This window comes from Austrofundulus limnaeus, unplaced genomic scaffold, assembly GCF_001266775.1.
Source record: "Austrofundulus limnaeus strain Quisiro unplaced genomic scaffold, Austrofundulus_limnaeus-1.0 Scaffold123, whole genome shotgun sequence".
NCBI lineage: Eukaryota > Metazoa > Chordata > Actinopteri > Cyprinodontiformes > Rivulidae > Austrofundulus > Austrofundulus limnaeus.
In genome coordinates this window covers 763,240-774,994 of record NW_013952525.1, presented here as the reverse complement: position 1 = coordinate 774,994, position 11,755 = coordinate 763,240, and the positions used below count along the sequence as shown (strand labels likewise).

Below are 11,755 nucleotides of genomic sequence, written 5' to 3'. Positions count from 1 at the left end.
GATCTAGTGAATGACCTGCAGAAAGTCCTGATGCATCTCAGTAATCCAGGTAAAAAATCAAAGGAAAAAAAAATTGTATAGGTCCTCTGGACGGGTTCTTCTTTAATGAAACGTTTCGTCTCTCTTCCAAGAAACTTCTTCAGTCTGAGAGTTTCAGGCATAAAAGCCTGAATTTGCCTGAAACTCTCAGACTGAAGAAGTCTCTTGGAAGAGAGACGAAACGTTTCATTAAAGAAGAACCCGTCCAGAGGACCTATACAATTTTTTTTTCCTTTGATTTTTTACCTGGATTACTGAGATGCATCAGGACATCTTCAACTTAAATTTACATTAAAGCCATAATTATGGCAATTATCTTCAGAATAGTATTAGAATACAAAGAAACTGTACAAAAACATATAAAAAATAATTACATTTCACAAAAATCCAATGTTTGGTTCAGTTACTTTGTAGCAACAAAGTTGTAAGGCCAGCACAAATTGTATAAAAGTGGGATTCCTATGAACACATTTGGGTCTTACAATCAAAGTATGCTACCATCAAAGGGAATATACAAATAAGTGACAAACATAAGAAAAACCTGAAACCCTGATTTATACAGTGAGTAATTCCTCTGACACACGCAACAGTTTGCAGGTATGGTGTTGGTCCACTTGAGGTTATCAAGGATAGGGTCAGCAAAAAAAAAAACTAATTTGAGTGAACCCCTATGCTGCTATAATAGAAAATGTCCATTTCATATTCTCTGGAATAAACAGAAATTTTGATCAGTATCAAAATGATCATATTTACATTTTATTTTTATTTGTACAAGTAAATACACATGTTCAAAAGACAACATGTACGTAGTTGAAATTTAGATCGGCACTAAAGTTTCACTTCTAAACCAAATATAAACCAGCTTTAGCTGAAATGTACAATAAATTTAGATGTAATTTAAATGTTTGCAACTTTGAAATGTGCAAGGCAGCCACCAGTTACCATCATTATACTGAAGACTTTGAACGGAAATGTTGGACAGAACCCCCCACCAACACAATCTTAAAACAGGCAGAAATAATTTGCCAAATTTCACTGAAACTGGTCCTGTGACAGCTAGTGACCCAACTCACTATTACAACACTATTTATTGTTATTCTTGATTTTTTAAAATCTGTCACTCATTTGCATAATCTGACATTAAAAAGCTCAAAATAAAATAATAAATAAAATGGGCTTGTACACAAATTAGCCAAGTGACAATGTATGTCCAGTTTGAGTGGGTACCTTATTAGTCCACAGTGAAATAATTTTCTGGTGTCATTTTCAAGCTAAAGCATAATTTGTTTTCAGTGATCCAACAAATTGCTGATTTTTTAAATTTATTGTTTTAAACATTCAAACTGCTGCTACAGTACTTAAAATGTATTTGCTCAAAGTTGTGATGTCCGAATAGACATTCAATTTTAATACCAAACAAAATCATCACAACCCAGCATAGTTGTGCCACCACAATTTTCACAAGGTGTTACTTTGCAAAGTAATCATTTTTGAGTAACGTGTACAAAAAAAAAGACATTTAGAAACATCTGTTTTTCTGAACTGAATGGTACACTGATTGGAAAAAGGCTAAACATTGAAAGTGAAACAATAAGAAAAGACTCGACTCCACGTTTTTTAGACTGTCCTCAAAAGGGTTTGTTGTGTTCAAAAAATAATCTGTCCAATTACATATAATTACTATGTGAAAAGATTTAAAAAATACTCCAGTAACCAGTCTAGATTTGCCCCACTGTTGCTTTTTTGTTTAAATATAATATCTTTGATACAAAGTTTGTAACCTTTCTTCTGCTTATCCGGGGTCGGGTCGCGGGGGCAGCAGCCTAAGCATAGACACCCAGACTTCCCTCTCCCCAGCCACTTGGGCCAGCTCGTCTGGGGGAATCCCAAGGCGGTCCCAGGCCAGCAGAGAAACATAGTCCCTCCAGCGTGTCCTGGGTCTTCCTCTGGGCCTCCACCAAGTGGGACATGCCTGGAACACCTCACCAGGGAGGCGTCCAGGAGGCTTCTTAACCAGATGCCCAAGCCACAGCAACTGGCTCCTCTCGACGTGGAGGAGCAGTGGCTCTACTCTGAGTCACTCCTGGATGACCGAGCTTCTCACCCTCTCTCTAAGGGAGAGCCCAGACACCCTGCAAAGGAAACTCATTTCAGCCGCTTGTATCTGCGATCTTGTTCTTTCTGTCACTACCCAAAGCTTGTGACCATAGATGAGGGTTGGAACATAAATCGAGAGCTTCACCTTCTGGCTCAGTTCTCGCTACACCATGATGGATCGGCACGGCGCAGACGCAGCACCAATTTGCCTGTCGATCTCCTACTCCATTTTTCCCTCATTCGTGAACAAGACCCCAAGAAACTTAAACTCCTCCACTTGGGGCAGGACCTCCTCCCCGACACGGAGAAGGCACCCTACCCTTTTCTGGCTCAAGACCATGGTCTTGGATTTGGAGGCACTGATCCTCATCCTGGCCGCTTCACACTCAGCTGTAGACCACTCCACTGAGAGCTGGGGATCACAATCTGATGAAGCCAATAGGACCACATCATCCGCAAAAAGCAGAAATGTGATCCTAAGGTCACCAAAACGGATCCCCTCAACACATTGGCTGTGCCTAGAAATTCTGTCCATAAAAGTTATGAACAGAATCGGTGACAAAGGGCAGCCTTGGCAGAGTCCAACTCTCACCGGAAACGAGTCTGACTTACTACCAGTAATGCAGACCAAGCTCTGGGACCAGTTGTACAGGGACCTAACAGCCTGTATCAACGGGCCTGGTACCCAAAACTCCCAGAGTACCCCCCATAGAAGTCCCCAAGGGACACGGTCGAAGACCTTCTCCAAGTCCACAAAACACATGTAGACTGGTTGGGCGAACTCCCATGCACCCTCCAGGACCTTGCTGAGGGTGTTGAGCTGGTCCACTGCTCCACGACCAGGAGGAAAACCACACTGCTTTACCTGAATCTGAGATTTGACTACAGACAGATGGACCCTCCTCTCCATAGCCCCTGAATAGACCTTACCAGGGAGCTTTAGAAGTGTGATCCCCCTATAGTTGGAACACACTCTGCGGTCCCCCTTTTTAAAATGGGGGATCAACCACCCTGATCTGCTAATCCAGGGGAACTGACCCCGATGTCTACGTGATAATGTAGAGTCACGTCAACCAATGCAACCCCACAACATCCAGAGCCTTAAGGAACTTTGGGCGAATCTCATCCACCCCCGGTGCCCTGCCACCGAGGAGCTTTTTTAACCACCTCAGTGACCTCGGCACCAGAGATTGGAGAGTCTGACCCAGGGTCCACAGGCTCTGCTTCCTCATGGGAAGCCATGCCCACCTATCCACAACGTCCTGAGTTGAGGTCAGCAGCGCACCATCCCCATCATAAACAGTGTTGGTGGCAAACCGCTTCCCCCCCGAGACACTGGATGGTGGACTATAATTGCCTCGAAGCCGTACAGAAGTCTTTTTCCATGGCCTCTCCAAACTCCTACCACGCCAGAGTTTTTGCTTCAGCAACCACCCGAGCCGCAATCCGCTTGGACTGCCAATACCTACCGGCTTCTTCCGGAGTCCCTCCCACAGGCCAAAAAGACCCGATAGGATTCCTTCTTCAGCCTGACAGCATCCCTTACCGCCGGTGTCCACCAGCAGGTTCAAGGGTTGCCGCCACGACAGGCACCGACAACCTCACGGCCACAGCTCAGATAAGCCACCTCGACAATGGAGGCATGGAACATGGCCCACTCAGACTCAATGTCCCCCACCTCACTTGGAATGTGTTCAAAGTTCTCCTGGAGTTGTGAGTTGAAGCTCTGTCTGATGGGAGACTCTGCCAGACGTTCCCAGCAGACTCTCACTATACATTACACAGACATGTTTCATGAAAAGTCAGAAAACCCTGCCTTTATAAAACATAGTGCTTGCTACATTTAATGGAGTAGGAAACTACAACTCATACATTCAGCCATAGTGACGTTGTATTTATTTTTTGAATACTTGTATTTACACTTATACAGTATGTACCTAAATGGATGTTCCATTCGTACAATTTGTCATGATAACACTGTTAACTAGAACTTAGTTCTGTTTTACAACTTCTTTGAGAAAGATCAGTGAAACTGATAAATTTATGGACAGTCACCATTATAAAAGTACGTTTGATCAGACAGTACTTTACCAAACAAGCTTTCTATAAAGCACTGGTCTGGTCGATATGTGGAATGACCTTGAGTCTGGTTCAAATCTGTCACTGACATGCATTCTTGGTGGTCATATCACAAGTGGACAACAGTGAACAGAGGTGGACAGACTGAGGGGGATAATCCAGGATGCAATATTTACAATTGTTTAGCAGTCTGAATGCATATCTGTCCTGGCCCACATTGATTTACCACCTGCTGTCCTGAGGTGACTCATTTGTGATCTCACAGAAAAATCAGTGAACATGTGTCCTTTTTTTTTTGATGAGCAGACATTTGACTGTGTGATACAGACATGTACAACTGGGATTAAAAAAGGCCGACTGAGGACACACCTACTATGGCTCACTTATGACTGGATAAGCCAAGGCTCATGTTCAAGCTAGATCTGAGCAGGGCTGAAGACTTCTTTGCAATTAAAGTAACTACTGTATGAAAAAAGCAACAACAAAACTTAAACAAACAAAATGTATATAATTCAATCCAAGTCATTACAATGACATTGTCAAAGATTATAAAACAAAGACTAGTAAAAATATTCAATGTGCACCTGTATGTAGAGCATCTGCAGAGACCTGATCTGGATCCTGATCCGTTATTCACAATCCAACTCCTTCAGCTCTGAGGAAGGACTTTCTCTAGGTGGCAGGAAATCATAGTGAATGGGCACATGACTGTTTTTTGGTAGATCATATAAATCCTGGTGAAACCGCAGATGGCTGTTGCTAATTTCAGAGGTCTGGATGGGGTTTACAGTTGGTTCTGAAATAAAAAAGAAAAACAGAAGTCCATTGGTATTTTGGATGAGGGACAATTGTATGATGCTTAAAAAGGCCTAAATTTAAGAAAAATAAATGTATAAAAGTAATTCAGTGTATTAGAAAGTCACTCTTTAATCCTTTAAAGTTCTCCTTAAGGGGGGAACCAGATGAACTTGGTAAATCAAAAACAGTTTGAATTATTTATTCATTTTTTTATTCAGAATTCAACTACTGAAGTAAAATTTGTATAATTACAGGAAACTCTTTACCATAAGCAATAAATAAGCTTAGCACAAAAAAGTAAAGAAAGTAGTGTTTGGTAGATTATTTATTTTTTGTAACAATGTTTCTTGACAATAAATCATATACTGTTGAAAAGTTAGTTAATCCCCCTTTTAAGTGGTGCCACATTTGTAAGGAATGTGTATTTGTGGGATGAGCAGTGGAGATGAGCATGTGGGTTGTGCACATGAACAATTTGTCAAATCTTCTCTCCTAATGCTAAACATCTTATTTTGCTGTTGATAGTGACACTTGTTTTCAGCTTCTGGTACCTCCAGTTGCTGCCAATCAGGTGCCTCATATAAGATTTATTGCCAAGAAGCATTGGTACAACAAACGAGAAATCTACCAAGCACAAATTTCCTTACTTTTTGTGCTAAACAGATTTACCAAATGAGGAGAAAACCAATTTTGTCTTTTAAAGTTTTATTACAAGTATAATCTAAATCAAAAATAGAACAATCAACAATAATAAATCAACACACAACTCAAATAATAAAAACAAGAATTTAGAGAAAACTAGTTTAGCTGAAGAGCAATGTGAGTAGAATCATACTTCAAAGTAAAGCCCCCAGACAGGCTTAAAACAAGAGAAAGAAAAAAGCTCTTTACCAACTTCGTAGACATTTCGGTTATTGTTAGGGCTGCTGCTGCAGCTGCTGCTGCTAATTTCTGCATACGCTGAATCTCGTCTGGCGGGTGATTTCATTTCCATGTAGCCACATTCTGTGTTTTTGGATGTCAATAAGGGAGGGTCAATTATTGTGGCATATGGGTTTTCAGAACTGTTAAGGGAACAGGAGCTGACATGATAGGCTCTGCCCTTCACCATATCTGGATAACATGAACAGGAGAGTCAGTCAACGACAAATACTCTAACATCATTAAACCTAGAAGTTTAACATTTTCATGCAGGATGTACCTCCTAAAGGTGTTCCCATAAATGCCTTGTCAACACCACAGGCTCCTGGTATGGATGACATAAAACAAGAGTGAATTGTACATTAAAAGTAGTGTTATAGATTATTACAAAGCAGACTGCACTGGAATCCCATTAAGAAAGTGTTGTCATGATCTTTCTTTATAACTTTACTATTAACCAGTGGTGGGCAGCACTAACCCAAAAATTAGCTCCACAATTTCTAAAGCGCTTATGAAAATATTTAAGTCCGCAGCTTCAAAAACACTTATGCCATAGAAAAATTAGCGGCAGCTAATTTTAAACCACAAGTTCAATTTGACATTTACTAGCTGGCAAAACATCATGTAAAATACATGCACAACACTGCCAATTAGCAGTGTGTATGAACCCTTGTACAGCTTAATCCTACAAGCACGGAATGCTGGGGATATGATTTCCTGAAACCGGACTTTGGCTCCTGGTGTAAAAATTAAAAGGTTGTTGAGGATTGCTAGTTTGGCTGATTCTTTAAAAAGTTGTTGAGGATTGCTAGTTCGGCTGCTTCTTTGTTTTTTTCTTTTGTTTGTTGTAGATTTTTCATTAAAGAAGCATCAATAAAGCAATTTTAAAACTGTTTATTGGAAAACCAAAGCAATGCATTCTGGGTACATGACAGACTGACGGGAAATGAAAGCACGGGGAACAGGAAACTACTATCTTCCCTTCAAAATAAGAGCTTGGATTTTAAAGTTTTCCAGTTCACCTGAAACTCATCAGACTGAAGAAGTCTCTTGGAGGAGAGATGAAACGTTCACTAAAGAAGAACCCATCCAGAGGACCTCCTTATCTTTTCTTTTTATTTTTTTCTACCAGGATTAGGACGTTTTCAAGTAGTTGCTCCAGTTGACCACTACATGTGTGTCTTCACCAGCATAACATCTTTAAATCATTTCTGAGCCCGTAACACCGTTGGCTGATTGCTTTTGAGCTCCAGCGTTTAAACTTTTTTTCTTCAAAAAAAAAAGGAGCTCCGATTGTAAAGTAAAATAAATCAATACATACAAAATTTTAGTATGGATTACAAACGTTAACTGTTTTTGCTGGGAAAGGGAGTTCTAAACATTGCCTTCCTGCAATGTAAGCAGACACAAAGCATTGTGGGAAATGAGAACCCTGACCGAGAGCAACAGTCAGCAAGGATGTATGTGTTTCCAATACATGTGTTCATCAGGGAGGGGTGCTGTTGGACACATCATGTGTGTTATGATTCATTGACAGTCATACCTTCCACTGTTCAATGTATTGATGACTGGTAGATAATTAGTTATTAGCAGTATTGCATTTTAATTTTAGAAAGTGCATTTCTGCTAATGAATTATAAAATTAGTATGACTGTTAAAGTGCAAATGAAATGTTTTTAGTCAAGCCTACACCAGAGGAATCTTACCCAGTTCACTGAAGCAGTCTCTTTGTTTCCAGTCTGCAGGTAGCGTACCAATTTGAGGGCCTACATGAGCCTGTTTTCTTTGATCCACATTCTTCATGTTTGCCAATAACTGGTTAAAACTGACCTAAAACAGGATTTAAAGGCATTTGAAAAAATATCTTAGCAAGAGCTTTTTGTCCCATCCTGTCTCTATCAATAACTAAAAAAATACAGTATATTCCCATACCTTTCCATATGGACCACTGCTGATGTGTGTGGGGCTGATGCATTGGGTTAGGGTATGATAACTGGGGTTGGAGAAATAATTACTGGGCTGGGCCTCACTAGTTGGCGTGCGAGCATCTGAAAAATGATAAGATGACAAATATACCAGAAGGGTATACGAAGGGTTTACGTGTTGCTTAAAACTATATAAAAACAATGTTTTTGAGTTACACTGTAATTTACCTGCCATGGTGTAGTCAGCTGCAACTCTCATGGCAGGAGTATAGGTCACAGCTGGCATGGTGGACTCTTTACCCTTCTGCTTCTTTCTGAAGACGATAAGAATGAGCAAGAGGAGAAGCACCAGCAGGACCAGGACAATAATCCCTGCAATGGCCCCTATCTGGTAGGTGTCCACATGCATGGCTGTACTGGTTAAACCGTTCAGGCTTCCTATGGTCACAACACCAGCTGCAGTCAAAACAAGGAATTGGTGAACACAAATTAGATCATTAGTTTGTCAAAAGTCAATTTCCAACTAAGCAAAAGTTATGTCCCAACCTTGGTCACATCGAACTCCCTTCCAGCCAGGGTTGCAGTAACATGTTCCAGTCATGTGATCACAAGTGGAGTTATTCAGACAGTCACAGACCTGACGGCAGCCATATCCGTATGAACCATGAGGACACTCTGAAGAAAAAAAGTGAAATGTAGACATCTGAGCCATTTATTTTTTCCTTCAAAAGTATTTGATAATAGCGAAATTGCAGATAGAACTTTAAAATAAATTTACAGTATATAAATTACTAAAAGACTTTATTTTTATACTATTAAATTGCTTTATTTTGTTGTAGTAAGTTAATACAAAACATTTTATTTGTTTAAAATCTTTGTCTTGTGTTTTATCATAATTGACTACCAAAATTATTCATTGAACATGACAAATATTGTCATTGTAATTGGCAATACTAGCCCTGTATTTACTTTGTATTGGATCAATACCAAAACTCCCCAGCGTAAACTGGAAGTATCACAATTTAGACAAAGCTATAACTGGTTTGGATTGGCCAATTTGCTACAAAGGATCCCATCCACCTTCAAATTAAACCAACAGAAAACTACTGTATTTATATTCATGTATAATACTATAAATTTAAACCTAAAAATCATCCATAAAGTGGGGGGTAGTATTATACACAGGTTATTGATGATTAGATTTTTAATGCTTTTTAAGCTCAAAAAATGATCGTATTATACTCAAGACCGTATAAATACGGTAATAACAGGTCAGTCAGTTCCACCAGTCTTCTATGGGAAGGGGATAAAAACGTGTGACACAAACTGTAACAGTTGTCTGGCTGGTTGCAGGTAGCTTCTGTTGATTTCCACTAATGTGTGTAGAGGTTTGTTGTTAGTGAAGCTAAGGTTCTTGTTCAGCAGATCCGTAGTTAGTGAACCTAACTTTTTGGTTAGCTGTGCCCACCACTACTAACTTAAAGTTTAAACAAACACAACAGATGATACACTGTATTTGGTGAATTGTTAATAATCAAGTGTTGAAATAAGCTGCTGGATTATTCAAAAGAAAGCTAAAAAAAACTAAATAAATGAGAAAATATGTAGAAAAAACCAACAAACTGAAAGAAAGGAAAAAAAACATACTTTGTTCACAGTGTTGTCCCATGAAGCCTGTTCGGCACGTGCATTTTCCAGAGATGTGTTCACAATCAGCACCATTCCTACACTGGCATGTCTGTGAGCAGTCCTTCCCATAAAAACTTAATGGACAGCCTGCAAAAGAGACTCTCATCATCATCATCAGCATCATCATCATCATCATCATCATCATCATCATCATCATCATCTTTTTTCATTCCAACTGCAGTTAGACTGTATAACACATCATGATGTTATCAGTCACTTGGACAATTCACCTACACTGCCATCACTAATATGCACCTTCATACATTCATTTATGTACTGTACTAGGTATTGTTATACAGTATATCATGAGTGTAGTGTTTTTTTTCTTTAACTTATCTTTCTTTATTCTATCTCACCCTCTCCTGTATTGAGCTGCAGTAATGTGCAAATCTCCCCACTGTGGTATCAATAAAGTTTTATCTTATCTTATCTTATCTTATCTTATCTTATCTTATCTTATCTTATCTTATCACATCTATAAAATTCAATAGCTTTACTTTTGAAACAAACAAGAAATATTGTGTGACATTTAGTGTTGACTTAATGTTCATTTATAAAGCACAACATCCTTTACTTGAATCAAATGCAGTAAAGCAGCACATAAATAAGTTACAACTCTATCATACATTTATTATAAAGTCCAGATGGTTTGCATCTGCATTTTTCCCCTGCTAATTTTAAGTCAGTGTGGCCTGGATTTAACCCTCTAGCTGTTCTTGGGTCAAAATGACCCACAAGGTCAATCTGGAAGTTGGCTGTATGTGTCTGTATCCATGCAAAATGGGGGGAAATCCGTATAATTTACAGACAATCCGTACAACCTGACATGTATGAATCTACACCAGAAGCGGTTTGCAACTGTTGACATAATATATAATGACATATGTAATGTTATTGATGGGTCACAGAATTTTAAAAAGATGTGTATGTATGATATATGTGACGTTTTCAAAGAAGAGACAGTGTGCTGTTACAGCCACAAATCTCAATATGCCATAGAAACAATACACAACTGTGTGACAGGTGACAAAGTTTGAGCTTCATGTCAATATCTACATTTATGTCTACATTTTCTTTCCACCAAAAGTGTTTTTCTAATATGTACCCCACATATGTGGGTATTTAGAATATTATTAGTTATTGTTGAACTAAAACATGAAGCTTTGTTGCTTGAACAGAGCTGCCCTTTAGTCCCATCAGTCCCCGAGTGTCTGAGAAACTGTTAAAGCAAAACAGTTAGGAGACTCCCCCATGTGTGGGTGGGTTGAACTGTGTGACTAACGTTGTGTGCAGTAGAGGCCAGTCCATCCAGGCGTGCACTTGCATTCTCCGTCATAAGCACTGCAGTGTGCCCCATTGTGGCAGTTACAGGTGTGGATGCAGTTGGGGCCCCAGTGACCTGGAGGACACGCTGCAATAAAGTAACAGTTAAACTTTAGTACACTCCTTCACAAATGAATAATAATTTGTTTATGAACTCAATTCACTTATTTATAGCTGATTTTAAAACAATGATTCATGTTAATAATCAAACTGTATTTTCATAATTTTACAGAGAGAACACACGCTGGGAGCAGTCGCTGCCGATCCATCCTGGATAACACTGACAGGATCCATCGATGGGGTTACAGGTGCCATTGTTGGTGCACCTGCAGCTCCAGGCACAGTTCTTCCCAAAGTGACCACTGGGACAGACTGCATGTGTTAGCAAAAAACAACGTCAGGCTTTGTGCTTAAAAATGAAAAGAAGATGTCTATGATACATATTACCCATTATCAGACATTTTAATTTATTTTATTTATTTAAAGATGGAAAAATCATATGGTATGATTTAGTACACCTCTAAGATGAACCAAACCAACTTGTAACACTAGCTGCGTTTCCATAGCAAATGTGCGCAAAACTTTGTCGATATTCTGTTAAAGTCGAAAAAACAGTTTCGCAACTGCGGTGTTTCCATTAAGTGAGAAATGCTACTGAAGTCATGCATGAATACGCTTGTTCTCGTGATAAGTCATTACAAACATGGCAACAATGGGCCTCATGCAAGAACATGTTCATATTCTTATCCTAAATTTCTCTTACTTTTGTTCGTACAAAGGGTTTGTACGAACATGTCACGTCAGATTCAACAAACTCTTCTGTCTTCAGGAAAAGTGTGTAAATGAGCTGCTAAATTCCACCTGTTCGTATCCAGCAGCTCGTG

At 39.3% G+C, this 11,755-nt stretch overlaps 1 protein-coding gene across 1 annotated transcript in view; it reads right to left on the bottom strand.

Moving 5' to 3' along the window:
- megf10 (multiple EGF-like-domains 10) overlaps positions 1-11,755 on the bottom strand; it is a gene marked incomplete in the record, with an annotated part of 88,699 nt that overhangs the window by 4,047 nt on the left and 72,897 nt on the right. Inside the window, 10 exon segments of the mRNA XM_014015086.1 lie at positions 4,800-5,011; positions 5,905-6,126; positions 6,215-6,259; positions 7,641-7,764; positions 7,867-7,982; positions 8,088-8,315; positions 8,406-8,534; positions 9,507-9,635; positions 10,831-10,959; positions 11,115-11,243. Coding sequence (XP_013870540.1) covers positions 4,845-5,011; positions 5,905-6,126; positions 6,215-6,259; positions 7,641-7,764; positions 7,867-7,982; positions 8,088-8,315; positions 8,406-8,534; positions 9,507-9,635; positions 10,831-10,959; positions 11,115-11,243 — 1,418 coding nt within the window.